The following is a 19,169-nucleotide window of genomic DNA, read 5'->3' as shown; positions in this document are numbered from 1 at the left end:
TGTTTTTCCTTTTGGATGTTTAGTAATCTTCCACCGTTAAAATTTTTGTTCCACATCTTCTATCTATCTATCTATCTATTTATATATATAAAATTCAAATTATGTATGTATGCAGGTATAGATCGAGTTGCGTCCTAAACGGGCCGACCGATCACAACCAAATTTGCACAACCCATTAGAAACCTTCCAAGGATGGTCATAGGTTAAAAATAATATCGATATATAAAAGGGGATGGTACCTACCATACAAATGGAGTGTTTGATACAGCATAAATCTGGAAGTATTCATGCAAGAACGTTGAAATCCAGTAAAGAATTAAATTGGATCCATCCCTAACACCACTAAGAAAATAAGGGGTGAGTAAGAAGGGGCGTGGCTAAGTCCTAACAGCACCAGTAATATATGGAATTGAAAAAAATTTAAAACTATGGTTGCCTTAAAAACTTAGGTAATTTCAACACGTAAAGTTTGAGTGCAGAGTTGGTTTTGGCTGTTATTCCTTAAGTATTCATTTATGTTATCTTTAGGGTTGGTATTTTTGGATACGCCTGGAGGAACCGGAAAAAACATTCCTGTTTAATTTGATATTAATTGATATAAGAGCAAAAGGAGAAATCACTATGGCAGTTGCTTTCTCAGATACCGCGGATACCCTTTGTGTGTTGGACGTACAACTCCGCATTTAAATGACCACTATCTGCAAACATCTGATACACCGATGTGCAACATAGGCAAACGGTCAGGCCAAAGGGAGGGTGTGCGAACCGGACCGAACCCTTAAGAATTTAAGGTCTACTGATCATCCCAAATGTGGTGCTTTCCTGTTACTTGCTGGAACAGCCACAGTTGAAGTAAATGCGTGCTTTTTCGTGTATAGACAGCTTTACGTACAAAAATTTACTCTATTTGGAAATATGAGGGGGCAATTTGGCGGAAACACAGCAGCTTTTGCTTAACAACTTCTTGAAATTAATTATGGCAAAATTCCTATTTCTTTACTAACAGATTTGATTTCTTTTCCTGCAAGTTCTTGAGAAATTATGACATCACCTGAAGCTTTAATATCTAATGTTTCTCCCAAATCTTGAATCTATCTTTACAAACTATAAATGGCTTTGAGAACCGCAATTTAGGCACCTTAAAATGAGGATGGTAATATCACTAGAACCAAGACAACTTATCACTCTATTAACAGAGTCGTGGAAGAGTCCCAAGTTGTGCATATCCGATTGAGTTTATTTTCTCTTTTGAGCCATCAGAAATTTCTCCTCATCGATTGATCCTTAAAAAAGGGCCCATAATATCATGCTAATGCTTCGTTATTGCGACTCTCCACGCTTATGTAGTAGGCTTTTCATCACAAAACTTTTACGAATGTCATTGAAGCAATTAATTTTATCGGAAAATTTAGAAAACAAAAAAGTTTAAAACCAAGGATTCCATTGATACCGACAGATTTGTCTTTTCAATTTTAAATACCTCAAATCTCCTATCCCTATCAATGAAGCTCAAGGACGATCATTATCTGCGAATCAAGGGATTGATGAGCGCAATACAAACCTTTATAGCTTCAGGGCTTCTGCAGCTCAATTGTCAACCTCACCTACGCGAGGGGAATCCTGTTACAAATATGAATATATCATACAACAAAAGGCATTAGCTGTAGCAGAAGTCAATCTTACCAACTTTTAACCATGGCCATTTACGCGTAGCCCGCATATTTTTATAGCAACGTGGGGTAAAACCCACGGGCATACGCTAGTATATTGTAACGAATTTACTGCAATTCCTCTTATTTGCAAACTTCTTCTAAGTGCGAATCACTAAACTGTTGAATAAATAAGTCCACTCTTCAATAATGCAAAATGGCCTTTATTAAAGTACTTCACAATAACACTTCTACTTAAACTGATTTTCAAAATAATACTGCTATTGCTCACTAGATAGCGTCTTAAATCCAACTGATTCTCGTCCCGATCAGACAAATCTCTCGATTTAAACGCTACTAGCCTCTCAAAATGAACCACTTTCATTTTGGTTCGTGGTTTGCCAATGGTTTGTATGTGGTACACTGCATCGTTGATCCGTTTTACAACTTTGTATGGGCCTTCCCAATTACACTGCAATTTCGCGGACAAACCTTTCTTTCGTTGTGGGTTGTATAACAGCACCAAATCTCCTTCCTGAAACACTTCCGAATTAATTGCTTTATCGTACCTCGCTTTCATCTTGTCACTCCTAACCATTGCTCGTTGCCTTACCAGATCGTGTATCTCTCTCAGCTCTTCTCTCAAGACACTAGTGGATTTCTTGACATTTCTCTCCGCATCGGCATCTATCCCAAACTTCAAATCAGCTGGCAGTGTAAGGTCATTGCCAAAAATTACTTTTGCAGGGGTTTGGCCCGTTGTCTTATGCACTGCGGTAAGCCATCAAGAATAATGGCATGCGGGTATCCCACTCTTTATGGAACTTGTCCACTACTTTCCTTAAGTGCTCCTCCAATGTTCTATTGAATCGTTCCACCATACCATCGGACTGAGGATGCAATGCAGTTGTCCGTGTTTTTCGAATGCGCAATGATTTACACATTTCCTGGAACACAGCTGATTCGAAATTCCTGCCTTGGTCAGAATGTAACTCCATTGGTACACCATACCTTGCAACCCAATTGTTTATAAACACTTCTGCTACTGTTCCCGCTTCTTGATTTGGGATTGGGTATACCTCTGGACATTTGCTGAAATAATCCATAACTACGAGTACATATTTGTTTCCGCAGTTGCTAGTAGGAAATGGACCTGCGAAATCCATAGCGATCCTTTCAAATGGCGCACCTGAGTTATATTGCTTCATCTGGCCATGGCTTCGGGTTTTGGGCCCTTTCGCTCTGCTGCAAACCTCGCAGTTCGCAATCCACTCAGTGACCGACTGACGGCAACCAACCCAATAGAATCTCTGTTTAATCTTCTCGAGCGTCTTCGTGATTCCAAGATAACCTCCGCTTGGAACATTATGCAGCTCGCTGTGCTCGTCAGGAATCCTCTTTCTTGCATTGACCATCCTCACTCCCCATACTCGATGCAAGCATCCGGATATCAATTCAAAACTGTTCCACTGTGGCCAGTATGACTTCGCAATGGGGCTCTCTGCTGTATTTGGTCTTTCGTTTCGTTCGAGCTATTGCATATCATGTGACAGATCTGTATCTTCTAGCTGACACTTCCTTAGTTGTTCCTTGTCCCATTCATCCGCACACGTTATAGTCATTAGCCGAACATCTATAATGTCTTCTTTAGCCTCGGCCTTTGAACAGTGCTTGCATTCCAAACTACATGGTCTTCGTGACATTGCATCAGCATTCCCATGGGTACTACCTTTCCGATGCTCAATAGACAAGTCATAGCTTTGTAGCCGCTCGATCTACCGTGCCAATTGTCCTTCTGGATTACGGAACTGCAGAAGCCATTTCAACGCTGCGTGATATGTCCTGACGCGGAATCGCTGGCCGTAGAGGTATTTGTGAAAATGTTTAATGCACTGTGCCAACGCCAACAGCTCTCTCCGTGTAACGCAGTAGTTCCTTTCTGGTTTTCCAATTGAACGGCTGCAATATGCAACCATCTTCTCCTGTCCATCGACCAGTTGTGACAAAACGCCTCCTATAGCATATCCGCTCGCATCTGTATCTAGAAAAAACGTTGCTCATGGAATCGGATATGCCAACATTGGGGCAGTGCACAAACGCTCTTTCAATGTTTGGAAAGATACTTCTTGGTCCTTCTTCCATTCAAAAGCTTCATTTTTTCTTGGTAGCTCGTGGAGGCTATGGGCTGCGCTGGCAAAATTTGGTACAAATCGCCGGTAATATGTGCACAGCCCAAGGAAACTTCTCAATTCATGCAGATTCTGTGGTCTTAGCCAATCCTTCACTGCTTCTATCTTTTCGGTGCAGACGCCCTCCGTCGTTACTTTATGACCCAAGTAACTAACTTGCTTCTTGAACAGAGAATACTTTTTGGGACTAAGTTTCAGACCAGCACCAGCTATTCTTGGGAAAACCTCCTCAAAGTTCTTCAGATGTTCTTCGAAGTTCTTTCCCAATACGATAATGTCATCTAGGTACACTAAGCAAGTTTTCCAATGTAGTACTTTCAGTACCTGATCCATGAGTCTTTCAAAAGTAGGTGGTGCATTACATAGTCCAAAACGCATCACTGTAAATTGCCAAAGACCATCACCGACACTGAAAGCTGTTTTCTCTTTGTCTTCCTCCTTCACTTCCACTTGCCAGTAGCCGCTTTTCAAGTCCAGTGTGGAAAACCACTTCGTACCAGATATCGAGTCCAGATTATCGTCGATTCTTGGTAATTGGTAGCTATCCTTTTTCGTAACGTCATTCAACTTCCGGTAGTCCACGCAAAACCTCATTTTTCCATCCTTCTTCTGTACAAGTACTACCGATGAGCTCCATGTACTAGCTGATGGTTCGATGACGCCGCTGTCGCTCATTTCTTGTATGATTTGACTCACAACTTCCCGCTTCGCCAGTGGAACACTACGTGGAGCTTGACGAATTGGCCTCACATCTCCAGTGTCAATTTGGTGTTTCACAACGTTGGTTCGGCCTGGTTTGGAACCATCCTGGTCAAATATGTTTGCGTACTTTAGGAGCAATTGCTTTGCCTTACTCTGATAATATTCCTCTAGCCCCTCCGTCCATGCCGTGATGTCATTTGAAAGATCAGTATTACTAGATGAAACGTGTTCCTGGAGCTGTTCACAGTTAATAACTACTTCAGCCTCTTGGCATCTTCCCAAAATAGCTCCTTTGGTCAGTTTGAGTGGTGACTTGAACTCATTGAGTACTCTTACCGGAATACGTCCATCTTGTTTTGTCATAGCCAGGGTTTTTCCTACAAGTATGTTCGGTGCTGATTTGTTTGCTGCTTCGACAACCCACAATTTGTTTGTCCCACAACCTCCATCAACCTTTGCCCAGATGACTGCTTCGTATTTTGGTGGTATTTGCTGACTCTCTTCCATCAGCACTCGTTTACTGCTGTAGCCTCTCTCCTAGCCGAAATTAAGTGGCACATCCATGTTTTTATATCGCATCGTCTTGCTTTGAATATCGATCTTGATGCCTTGGTCGATTACGAAGTCCACTCCAATTATGATTTCATCAACAATCTCTGCCACTATAAAATTGTGTAGTACCGTGACGTTCCCAATTGCTACTTAACATGCTACTTCTCCAATTACCCGGGTGTCCTGTCCCGTGGCTGTACGTTATCTTCTTGTTGACTAAATCTGATCGAATGATGCAATGGGATGCACCCGTATCTACAGTCAGTAAACGTTCCTTTCCATCCACATGTCCTCCGACACTAAGATTGCTTGAACTTCTTCCAATTTGCGAAATGGAGATTATGGGGCATTCAATTGAGGGAGCTAGCTGTCGCCACTTGCGGCTGACTCGCTTTAGTTTAACGATTGAGTGGATTTTGAGATTTGCTCCTCTCCTTCAGCTCCGTTTACGGCCACCCACATTGCTGGAACTGTTAGGATTGGTACTGCATTAACGTGCAAAATGCCCTGGCTTTCCACATTTAAAGCATTTGACGGCACCATAGTTTTTCTGCTTTTGGGTTTGCATATGTCACTCGCTTCGTTTCTACGTCCCGTATTCCATTTATAAAACTCTGGATTTTTACCCTCTCGGTGTACTCCACGGGTGCGTGCGCATTTGCCAACTGAGCCAACCTTTCAACATCCGAAGCAAACTCTTGCAAAGTCTCATTAGCTTTTTGGTAACAGTTTTGCAATTCTATTTGATATATCTGTTTCCTGTGTTCGCTTCCGTACCTTCGTTCTACAGCAGTCAACAATGCGTCATAACTGTTCCGTTCGTACTCTGGAATAGTCTGTAAGATTTCCTCGGCAGGCCCTTTCAATGCCACGAACAGAGCTGCAACTTTATCTTCAGTATTCCAGTTGTTCACTGCTGCGGTCTTCTCAAACTGAAGTTTAAAGACCTGGAAAGGAACAGAACCGTCGAAGGATGGTGTTTTTACCTTTGGATTACTCGCTGAAACTGTTGGGCGATTTATGTGCAACTCCTGTATACGATCTATCAAAGCTTCTATCTCGGCATCCATTTTGTCCTCGAGCTGTACAACTTTTGTATTCTGTGCTACTAACTGCGAATACATTTGTGCCACCTGCAATGATAAACGCTCCTCTTGTGCTTCCATCTTGGATGTAATCTGTTTCGACATTTCTGAAATACGCGTTTCTTGTGCTTCAATCTTCGATGTTGTTTCTGACGACATTTCTGCAATACGTGTCTCCTGTGATTCCATCTTGGATGCCATATATGTCTTCTGTTCTTCCATCTTGGATGTTATACGGTTCTCCTGGTATTCTAGTTGAGATACCATATATGTCTTCTGTTCTGCCAGTTGAGATGACACTGTCGCTGTTTGAGCAGATATTGCAGCTAAAATCATGTTCAAGTCTGTGCTCGCAACTGTCTGCGATGTTTCATTTTTAACACGCTTTTATTAGCTTGGCCTGTATGTAACGGAATCTTTGAGCTTAATTTTCACCGGTTTCTAGAAGTCTGATTAATTTGAAACTTTGCATACGTATCAAGGACCGATGACAATGCTTCGTTTTCACCATCTGGATTAAAAAATAATGAGCCTGGGCATTCGCGCAATTTTAGTGATGTAAATTGCATGGCGCCAGCGCCAATGCGGTGTCATCTCAATGGTAACTCATTGACGCAATGACTCCAAGCGAATTTTTGACGCTACTTAGTAGTGAGTGCGTAGTACATTTCACTTGCGCTATTGAGTGAAACGACTTTTGTGTGTCAGGCACGAGTTTGGTGTTATTGGCGCTACTGGCAATGATGACACTGAGCTGATGACGGTAGCGCTGGTAGTTCAGCTTTTGAATCAGAGAAAGAATTGATGACATGTGTAAATTATTATGGCTTTGGCTATTATTGGATGTGACTTTGAACTAAATTAATGTTGCGGACATAACAAGCAAAGTCATTTTTGAGTTTTATATTTTAGATTTAATGCACAATTAATATGGGTGTGTTTGAGCAGCCAAATAATAACAGTAGTACTGCTAAAGTGCTGCTTAGTTTATGGAATGTCGCCAATTTTCTAGAGATGATCAATAGATTGTCAACATTTCGTTCAACGAACGCGCGAAATTGCCACATCTGCTCAAATGTTGCTGAAGAACGTTATCCGCTGTCATAAAAAGTAACACTGCTGCAGCTCGAACACACCCTATATCGAGAAAGTAACAAATAGACAACTTAGCTTTTTTTTACAAATCGCTTGGCTGAGATTTTTGTTGATTTAACTTAAGCTCTTATGCCAATATTTTTCAGCCAGCTTATTTTCAAATAGGTAATTTTTCCAAAGGCAAAATAAATTACAGAGTTATACCGCCTTAAAAAGTCAGCTATGTTGAGGCGGACAGCATAGCAAAAGGTATGGTGAATTCCTCGTACAGCCGTCCCACAATTTCCACAAAGCTTTAGAACTCTACAATGTACCATCTTATATTTAGAGAGTCTTTGCTCTTATTAATCTACTCTTTGTACACAGAAATACAACAGGGATTCTGTCTCCGCTTTTCGGTACACCCTGTAGCTGTAGCTAGTTGTTTAACCACTGCCGCTAGATGGGTCTCCTAAGCATTATGTAAGCAAGGATAGGCGTTTTTTTTCACGCGCAAACGAAACGTATACGCGTGTAAAAAAAACACGGCTAATATAAAAACGCTTCAACTGGCTAAACAGTTTCATCTTCAGAAACCATGCACGTGGTACGAGAAATTAGCTAATTGGTTCTTTTTTAGCTGGCTTGACATTTCTACTGCTGGCGCAGTACATTTTTGACACTAATCCAGACAATTACGAAAATAAAATAAATTTAATGTGTTTGTTTGGCTGTGTGTATATCATCCTGCCGCCATGCTGTTATTTTGTTATTTCAGTTTATCTGCACATTCGTATGTCCATTTCATTCGATCGTTCACAATAGTGCCCTTTTTGGTCGACTATTCCTTAAGCGATTTCATCTCAAACCGGCTAGCCAACTCAACAAGTTTACTTGTTGTTGTTACAATTTATTTCCACTAGCTTGCACAAAAGAGCTGCTTATGTCGCTTTATTAGTAGACCCGTTACAAGCCCAGTACGAGGAGTACTAAGTGGAAAGAAACATTTGACTTCTATACATGTTGCAAACCTCGTGTCAGCTGTTGGCCTATAGAATATACCCGACCGATTGTACTTTAATACGTGCGCTATTTAATGTAGCACCCAAATTATTAGATATTGTAACGAATATTAGCAAAACTAAGGGGTGTTGCTATCTCTAAGCCGATGCTAAGCAGTGACGTGAATTCACATCAATAATTCAATCATTATGTATCTACATCAACGAAACAATAATTGCGTCTACACATATGTACCATGTACGTATACGAGCAGTGGAGAATCAACTCACAAACACATGCATACATCTGAGATACTCCTGAAAGTATGCAATGAGAGAAGCTATAAAATCGTGCAATTGTAGTTATAGCTGAGAAGTTTGAGAGCTGATGGACTAGAAGATTCTGGAAATGGAAGCGCCTAGAAGATGCCACGTTGAAATCAGAGAGTATAAAAGGCAGCAAATATAGAGGCGCTGGAATTCAGTTTGAGTTGAGGTATCAAGCAGTTATTGATTAAGCACGCAATTGGCCGGGCAATAGTAGAGTTTCATTTGAGCTATCAATCAGTGTGGTTATTAAGCAAGCTATTCGTTGCACAGTTTGAGTGTTATTGTGAAGTACTTTAATAAAGGCCATTTTGCATTATTACATATTGGAGTTATTTATTCAACAGTTTAGTGATTCGAACTTAGCAGAAGGGCAAATAAGAGGATTTGCAAGTAAATTCGTTACAATTGGTGTCAGAAGAGGAATTGTTGAATAAATTCCAAAGTTACAGAGCACAACAAGGACATGGCGAAGTTAAGTGAATTAAGGATTCAGCGACTGAAAAAGGAGTTGGAAGCCCGTGGATTGAATACAACCGGCAATAAACTCGAACTTCAGGCAAGACTACGACAGGCAATGGAATTAGAAGGAATTGACGTGGAAGAGTATGTTTTTCATCTTAATGGCGAGGAAACAACAAAAATGGAAGAGACAGTTACGCAGACAGTTACGAGCACAGACTTGAACATGATTTTGCCTGCATTATCTGCTCAAACATCGACAGTGGCTTCTCAACTGGAACCGCAAGAGACACGTTTAACATCCGAGATGGGAGCACAGGAGGCACGTATGTCATCGCAAATGTCATCTCAACTGGAATCGCAGGAGACACGTATAACATCCAAGATGGAAGAACAGAAGACACGTATTGCAGAAATGTCGTCAGAAATAACATCGAAGATTGAAGCACAAGAAACGCGTATTTCAGAAATGTCGACACAGATTACATCTAAGATGGCTCGATGATAATGCATTAATGTGATGGTGTGCTGATATAAGGCCAACGGCCATAAGGTCAATTGTCCTTATTACCACTTTGAATTGCCATAAGTTCGATTGAAACTTTGCACACATATCAAGGGTCGATGACAATGCATTAATGTGACGGCCATAAGGTCAATTGTCCTTATTACCACTTTGAATTGCCATAAGTTCGATTGAAACTTTGCACACATATCAAGGGTCGATGAAAATGCATTAATGTGATGGTGTGGTGACATAGGGTCAACGGCCATAAGGTCAATTGGCCTTATTACCACTTTGAATGGCCATAACTTTGATTGAAATTTTGCGCACGTATCAAGGCCCGATGACAATGCAATAATGTGATGGTGGGGTGACATAAGGTTAGCGGACATAAGGTCAATTGAACTTATGACCACCCCAAATGGCCATAGATTTGAAACCTTGCACATAATGCGAAAAACGCATTCCTTTATTAATGATAGAAGTGGATGAATGGCACATCTACGAAAGAGCATACTGGAGCCCTTTTTAACACGCTTTTATTAGCTTGGCCTGTATCTATGTATGTAACGGAATCTTTCAGCTTAATTTTCACCGGTTTCTAGAAGTCTGATTAATTTGAAACTTTGCACACGTATCAGGGACCGATGACAATGCATTAATGTGATGTTGTGGTGACATAAGGTCTATTGGCCTTATTACCACTTTGAATGGCCATAAGTTTGATTGAAACTTTGCACACGTATCAAGGCTCAATGACAATGCATTAATGTGATGGTGCGGTGACATAAGGTCAACGGTCATAAGGTCAATTGGCCTTATTACCACTTTTAATTGCCATAAGTTTGAAACTTTGCACACGTATCAAGGCTCGATGACAATGCATTAATGTGATGGTGTGGTGAAATAAGATCAGCGGCCATAAGGTCAATTGGCCTTATTACCGCTTTGAATGGCCATAAGTTTGATTCAAACTTTGCACACGTATCAAGGCTCGATGGCAATGCATTAGTGTGATGGTGTGGTGACATAAGGTCAACGGCCATAAGGTCAATTGGCCTTATTACCACTTTGAATGGCCATAACTTTGATTGAAACTTTGCGCACGTATCAAGGCTCGATGACAATGCAATAATGTGATGGTGGGGTGACATAAGGTTAACGGACATAAAGTTAATTGAACTTATGATCACCCCAAATGGCCATAGATTTGAAACCTTGCACATAATGCGAAAAACGCATTCCTTTATTAATGATAGAAGTGGATGAATGGCACATCTACGAAAGAGCATACTGGAGCCCTTTTTTAACACGCTTTTATTAGCTTGGCCTGTATCTATGTATGTATGTTTCTAGAAGTCTGATTAATTTGAAACTTTGCACACGTATCAGGGACCGATGACAATGCATTAATGTGATGGTGTGGTGACATAAGGTCAATTGGCCTTATTACCACTTTGAATGGCCATAAGTTTGATTAAAACTTTGCACACGTATCAAGGCTCAATGACAATGCATTAATGTGATGGTGCGGTGACATAAGGTCAACGGCCATAAGGTCAATTGGCCTTATTACCACTTTGAATTGCCATATGTTTGAAACTTTGCACACGTATAAAGGCTCGATGACAATGCATTAATGTAATGGTGTGTTGACATAAGGTCAACGGCCATAAGATCAATTGGCTTTATTACCACTTTGAATGGCCATAAGTTTGATTGAAACTTTGCACACGTATCAAGGCTCGATGACAATGCATTCATGTGATGGTGTGGTGAAATAAGGTCAGCAGCCATAAGGTCAATTGGCCTTATTACCACTTTGAATGGCCATATGTTTGAAACTTTGCACACGTATAAAGGCTCGATGACAATGCATTAATGTAATGGTGTGTTGACATAAGGTCAACGGCCATAAGATCAATTGGCTTTATTACCGCTTTGAATGGCCATAAGTTTGATTCAAACTTTGCACACGTATCAAGGCTCGATGACAATGCACTAGTGTGATGGTGTGGTGATATAAGGTCAACGGTCATAAGGTCAATTGGCCTTATTACCACTTTGAATGGCCATAAGTTTGATTGAGACTTTGCACACGTATCAAGGCTCGATGACAATGCAATAATGTGATGTTGGGGTGACATAAGGTTAACGGACATAAGGTCAATTGAACTTGTGACCACCCCAAATGACCATAGATTTGAAACCTTGCACATAATGCGAAAAACGTATTGCTTTATTAATGATAGAAGTGGATGCATGACACATCTACGAAAGAGCATACTGGAGCCCCTCTTAACACGCTTTTATTAGCTTGGCCTATATCTATCTATGTATCCATGTATGTATGTAACGGAATCTGGGGTGGAGCCGAGAGCCCCGGTAATGAAGAGCTCCGAACTCCGTTGCACCTTTTGAAGCATTTTAAGATAGGTACTTTTAGCTAGTGCAGGCCACCAGACCAAGGCACCATAAAGAAGAATCGGGCGCACAATGGCTTTGTAAATCCAGTAGGTCACCTTAGGGGAGAATCCCCAGGAGGTACCAATTGCTCTCTTGAAGGTGAACAGCTCTGCTGCTGTAAGATTTGGTACTTTGTACCTCCTCGTGAAGAGGACAAGCTCGGTTTTATCCGGGTTGACTTCCAAACCTGTGGCGGGTTGTACTCCTGGAGCAACTCCAGGATGTCAGCTGGGTCCGTTGGCTTCACTGGAACCCAGGCTCTAGCCCTTTGTCGTGAGGGGATATCACGCGCATGCACTACCTTGAGGCGCGAGCCCGGATATACCACCCCTATCAGCGTGACGGCGGTCCTATAGAGGTTTACCGACCTGGCGCCGTCACAGGCAATTAGCTTGACATTGCCCTGGAACCACCCTGCATCGGTGTAAGATGGCGGTGGACCAGGGTTGTCTTTCTTAACCTTAACGGCCACCGTAGCGAGCGCGGCCTCGATCCACTTCAACTGTTGTTTCGGGATCCTGCCATCTTCGCTGCTCTCGTCTATAATGCCAATGATATGCCGACCCTTGGTAATTTCGGCGAAAGACCGCGTCCAGCCTCCCTGCGTCTTGGCCCTTTGCGGTGCCATGGGGTTGGATTCATCCATGGACCGCTGGCGTTTCGAGGTTTCATCACTCTCGACTAAAACTTTTAAAATTACTTGACCTAAAAAATAAAAAAAAAAATTATAGTTTAAAAAAACTAAAAAAACACGCTTTTATAGCTAACTGAACTAAATAAATAATAGTTTAAAAAAACTAAAAAAACACGCTTTTATAGCTAACCGAACTAAAAAATAGAAAATAATTTTCAATTAAAAAGAGTTTATATAACAGTAGTAGAAGGTCAAACAATCATTTATAGTTAATCACCTCAAAATAAAATTATAATAAAATTTAAGTTATTAACAGAATAATTTAATTCACAGTAAAAAGTATTTTCTATTTTTTAGTTCGGTTAGCTATAAAAGCGCGTTTTTTTTAGTTTTTTTAAACTATTGTTTATTTAGTTCGGTTAGCTATAAAAGCGTGTTTTTTTTAAACTATTATTTATTCTCTTCAATTTTGTTGTCTCCTCGCCCTCAAGAGGAAAGACATACTCTTCCACGTTAATTCGCTCTAATTCCATTGCCTAGTCGTGCCTGAAGTTAGAGTTTACTGCCGGTTGTATTCAATCCACGGCTCTCCAACTCCTTCTTCAGTTGCTGGATCTTCAATTCACTCCACTTTGCCATGTCCAAGTTGTATTCGAAGTCTTCGGAATTTATTCAACAATTCCTCTTCTGACACCAATTGTAACGAATTTACTGCAATTCCTCTTATTTGCAAACTTCTGCTAATTTCGAATCACTAAACTGTTGAATAAATAACTCCGCTCTTCAATAATGTAAAATGGCCTTTATTGAAGTACTTCACAATAACACTTATACTTCGCTTAATGATAGCTTGCTTAACTCAAATTGATTTTCAAAATAATACTGCTATTGCACGCTAGATAGCGTCTTAAATCCAACTGATTCTCGCGCCTCTACTTTTGCTGCCTTTTATAGTGTTTGGTTTCCTCGTTGACATTTCTAGGCGGTTCTCTTCTAGAATCAACTAGTTTGTTATCTGCTATAATTATAACTACAGATGTACGTGTATAGCTCTCATATGCGCGTGTATTTGTGAGCGACACTTCAACAATTAAAAATGCATATCTCAGATAAGATATCTGCTTATGTTTGTGCGTTGCTTCTCCGCTGCGTGTACGTACATATGTGTAGACATAATGATTGAATTACTGATGTGCATACAGTCACTGCTTAGCATCGGCTTAGATATGGCAGTACCCCTTAGTGTTGCTAATATTCGTAACAATATGATAAAGAAAACGTGCGACTTGCCTTTACATATGGTAATACTCTGGGGAACATGAAAGATAAGATACCCATACAAGATCAGTCCGATGTGGTGTACAAGATTCCTTGTAATAGCGACAGGCCCCACGTATGCCAGAAGGTATATGTGGGTACTACAAAATCAAAACTTAAGATTAATAACTTTTCGGACAACAAAACGGCGTTATCATCCCACTGAAAGGTTACCGGTCACTACTCTGACTACTCTGATAATGTAATCGTCTTAAAAAAAGAGAGGAACTATAACAAACGATTTATATTAGAAACGCTACATATTTTGGACACCCCTGATGGCAGGAAAATGATTTTCAAAGCAGACCGGGCCGATTGTGTATGCATACCGCAACCTTTTACTTAGACACAAAAAACAATGCAGATTAAATTATTTACATACATATGTATATGTTTGTATGTTCGTCATGGGGATAACATCTATGACATGGTCATCATCTGTTTGCTGTCTTTTTTATTGTTGTTTTTTATGAATTTTGTTTACGGTTAATGTTCTTTCGTTTGTTTACTTTTTCTGTTTATATTCAATTGTACATTGTTACATATATGTAACTATTATAGAGCTGTTTTAGTCTTAAAAGCACAGCTTAAGATGTGAGTAGTGAATATTTCTTTGATTTTTCAATAATTACCTATGTATTATTTGCAGTCCTGAGGATGCCTTCAGACTGATGTCGAAATATTGAAAAGTAAAAACCAAAATAAAATACACATCCAAGTGTTTTATTTAAGAAAACCCGGCCTTGAGCTTAATCAAAAAAAGTTTAGTTATTCTAGATACTAACGGCCAAAGACGAGACAAATAGTGGCGTTATAACCGACAAAATCCACGGCCACTCTGTTTACGACGTGAAAGGAACAGATGGTCCAAGTATTAAAATACTGGTGCAATCAATGAAATCATACAAAGCTCTTCTTTTAGTGATTTCTATGTCTCCTTATCAAATTGTATAAAACAATATATAAAAAAGATAAAAAAATCAAGAGATGACTGCAGGAATCCCTGGATGACTTCAGAGCTTGCTAACATGATTAGAGATAAAAATAAGTATTATAAAATGAAAATAAAGTATAGGAACAATCTCTTTTTTGAAAGTCAGTACAACTCACTAAAAATTAAAGTTCTAAACATGACCAACTATTTGAAAAAACAATACTTTGGTAATAAAATAACAGAAAACATACATTCTGGAAATAAAACGTGGTCAATTATAAAGGAAATGATTTATGGAAAGAAGGTTGAAAATTTTACTGATATCAGCTAAATTATACATAAAAATAAAACAATTACAAATAGCATTGAGATTGCTAATAGTCTCAATGAATGCTTTGTCACAATTGTTGAATTGCCAGACACAAACAACTTCATAGATAATCCAGCTAATAACATAAGATATCCATTCACTTTAGCAGAGTGTAATACCCTAGAAGTTACAAAAGCGATAGATAGTTTGAATGTAAAGTCCGCCAATGGCCCAAATGGAATCTCTGCGAAATTTATAAAAAATATAAAGATGATCTAGCTGATCCGATCAGCAAATTCATAAACGATTGTTTTTCGATCAGGTCAGTACCCGGATGAGCTTAAGATTTGCTCAGTGGTTCCTGTGCATAAAGGAGGAACTAAGGAATTGTGTTCAAACTACCGGCCCATAACAAAGCTTAGCACTATCGATAAAATATTTGAAAGCATACTTCTTAACCGTCTCAAACAATTTCTGACTCAAAATGAGATAATTGATAAAAACCAGTTCGACTTTGTGGAAAGCTCAAATACAATGGCAGCATGCCTATCGTGTACAGAGTTCATATATGAAAACCTCGATAAAAATAATTATGTTTCTCTATTAGCAATAGATTTATCGAAAGCTTTCGATTCAATCAATTTAGAAGTAAAGGTTCGGAAGGTGGCTGAATTAGGGTTGGAAGGCAAAGAACTAAGAATATTCGAAACTTTTTTAACAAAAAGAAAACAGTTCGTACAAATGAATAATATTAGAATCTCTACTATGGAAATTAAAACGGGTGTTCCGCAAGGATCAAAACTAGCGGCAACATTATTCATAATATACATAAATAACGTACTAAAACTAAAACTTAAAGGTACCCCTCAGTTCTGTGCTTATGACAGCACGTTTATCTACTCTGCAAGTACATTAGAGGAACTGGTAGCCAACGTTAAGATGGACTTGGATAAGATAAAAAAGTGGTTTGATTATAATTTGCTAAAAATTGATTTAGCAAAAACTAATTTCATTATTTTTAATAACTATAAACCGATTCCAACCATAGTGATTTTCCTAGTTTCGACTTTGAAAACACTTCCATTAAAAGGGTTGATAAGTTGAAATATCTAGGAATATGGTTCGACTCAAACTTAAATTGGAACGAACATATAAGCAAACTTAAACTTAAGTTGATACCATTAAACTTCGCCATATGTCGAAATAGAAATAATATACCCAGAAAGCAACTGTGGCTACTTTACGATGTATATTTCATGTCTCAAATAGCATATTTAAACCCAATTTGAAGCCGGTGGGAAGATAACAAAATAAGCGAGCTACAAAATTACAAAATAAAATAATTAAAAATATTCTATTCCTGCCAAGAATTACTCCTACAATTAGTTTATATGAAGATAGGCTAGATATCAAAAAGCATAGCATCTTGCAAACCTTGATACTTATTTTCAAAATCAAAAATAATCTAATAAAACATAATAACGTCACAGAGAATCCAACATATCAATTCAGAAACACATTGAATATAAGGAGTTGCTATTTCCGCACGCAAAGAAGCACAAATTCTATACGTAGTTATGGTGTAAGATTGTTTAATAAACTGCCTGATAATGTTAAGATATGTGTTAATATGATCGACTTCAAGAGGCAAGTTAAATTTCTCCTACTACACAATTATAATTTTGATCTGTAATCCATATGATAAAACATTAACAGTAAAATGTATCACAATTATCACTTTAATAAGTAAGAACTCAATAAATACTTATGTGAAATCAAACTTTACTTTTATAGGTAAATTAAAAAACTTTTAAAACCACGTATACTTATTTTTAAATTATTCTAAATGTGAATTTGATATACATATGTAACTAACGCAGTTGACAGCATAGTAAGCAAATATGACTTATAACGTTAAGCTATCTTTTCACACAAAATGTATATTTTCGAGAAAACCTCTGTATTATTTTATAAATACGCCATCAATAAAGAAAAAAAAAAAAAATTTCACTTCGATGGTCTTACACTACCGACTCTCAGTCACTCAAAGGTCTTAGGGGTAGCGTTCGATAATACTCTCAGATTCAAGGTGCATGCCACTGAAATTGTATGTAAAGTACATAGCCGCGACAAAATCCTCAAGTCGCTCGCCGGCAGCACATGGGGAAAGGAAACGTTGCTAACCACGTATAAAGCAATTGGCTGCTCATGTGCTACGCGTCACCAGTTGGGTCGCCTGGTCTTAAAACACATACTGGATAAAGCTACAGACCTGTCAAAATGCAACAATCAGAACTGCCACGGGATGTCTCCTCATCTCCACCTACATAGTGAGGCCCAAGAGCTCAACATTAAAGAGCACAACGAACACTGAACAGGCAGTTTTTGCTAAACTGTCACAAACCAGGACACAACCATATAAAAATCTCTGAAAAGAAAATTTAACTCACTGTAATTGTTATTAATCTTATAAATACATATATAAAAATAGGCTACAATGTTTGTTAGTTGGTAGCCGGTGTTTGAAGAGATGCGCCGGTCGATTTTGTTCAAACATTCACATAAGTTGCGTATACCTCACGCGGTGGTTTGCACATAGGTTTGGTTGCGATCGACGCACAGGGTCTCGAGATTTAGACCAAAACGTGGACCCGGATACCCCTAGAATGTGTTTATAGAAAATGGATATCAAATGAAAGCTGTTGATGAGTGCTTTAGTAGAGGGTAATTTTCATACCCCTGTGACTATGGTCTCGAGATATAGGCCAAAACGTGGACCCGGGTACCCCTAGAATGTGTTTATAGAAAATGAATAACAAATGAAAGCTGTTGATGAGTGCTTTAGTAGAGGGTAATTTTCATGCCCCTGGGTGACTAGGCTCTCGAGATATAGGCCAAAAAGTGGACTCGGGTACCCCTAGAATGTGTTTATAGAATATGGATATCAAATGAAAGCTGTTGATGAGTGCTTTAGTAGAGGGTATTTTCCATACCCCTGGGTGACTAGGGCCTCGAGATATAGCTCAAAACGTGGACCCGGGTACCCCTTGAAAGTGGTTATAGAATATGGATAACAATAGAAAGCTGTTGATGAGTGCTTCATTACAGGTTAGTTTTCATGCCTATTAGTGACTAGGGTCTCGAGATATAGGCCAAAACGTGGATCAGGGTAACACTAGGATGTGTTTTTACATTGGTATCAAATTGAAGCTGTTGATGAGTGCTTTAGTACAGGGTAGATTTCATACCTATTAGTGATTAGTGTCTCGAGATATAGGCCAAAACGTGGATCAGGGTAAAACTAGGATGTGTTTCTACATTATGGGTATCAAATTGAAGCTGTTGATGTGTGCTTTAGTACAGGGTAGTTTTCATACCTATTTGTGACTATGGTCTCTAGAGGTTGCGTGCAATAATACCATACGCAATAAGGCCATATGGCGTTATTTCCAATTTTTTTTGACATATAACATCATATGGCGTTATTTCCAATGCAGATTGGGAATAATCGTACAGATTGGAAATAAAGCCATATACAAATGCTACCAAATGAGTAATAAAGCCATAATTTAAAATCGTACCCTCTCAAAATCAAAACAGATGGTTGCGCATCCGGTCCACCGAACTCCTATCTTTAACGAATGATGGAAAGAGACGCGGAATGAAAGCAATGTAGTTAGGTAGAAAATCAGGTGATCACAGCTGTTTATAATTTTGACGCTTAAGCCACACTTTTCATATCCACAATGCACGTGTTTTCTCTTAATTGTCAAGTATAATCATTGATCTCGATTGAACAAAAATGTTGCGCAAATGGAAAATAATTAAATTTTCGAAAATCTTGTAAATTATTATATACTAGGTTATGCCCGTGGGTTTTACCCCACGTTGCTATAAAAATATGCGGGCTAAGCGTAACTGGCCATGGGTAAAACATGAGTTGGTAAAATTGACTTCTGCTA

At 39.1% G+C, this 19,169-nt stretch overlaps 1 protein-coding gene across 1 annotated transcript in view; it reads left to right on the top strand.

The window, feature by feature from the left end:
- Nucleotides 1-19,169, top strand: part of Rbcn-3A (Rabconnectin-3A) — a 2,573,828-nt gene that overhangs the window by 742,332 nt on the left and 1,812,327 nt on the right. The window contains exon 24 of the mRNA XM_067779516.1: nucleotides 9,139-9,363. Coding sequence (XP_067635617.1) covers nucleotides 9,139-9,363 — 225 coding nt within the window. The remainder of the gene's footprint in view (nucleotides 1-9,138; nucleotides 9,364-19,169) is intronic.

This window comes from Eurosta solidaginis, chromosome 4 (assembly GCF_040869045.1).
Source record: "Eurosta solidaginis isolate ZX-2024a chromosome 4, ASM4086904v1, whole genome shotgun sequence".
NCBI classification, from domain to species: Eukaryota; Metazoa; Arthropoda; class Insecta; order Diptera; family Tephritidae; genus Eurosta; species Eurosta solidaginis.
The sequence above is the reverse complement of the archived record's forward strand: the minus strand, read 5'-3'. Positions and strand labels throughout refer to the sequence as shown.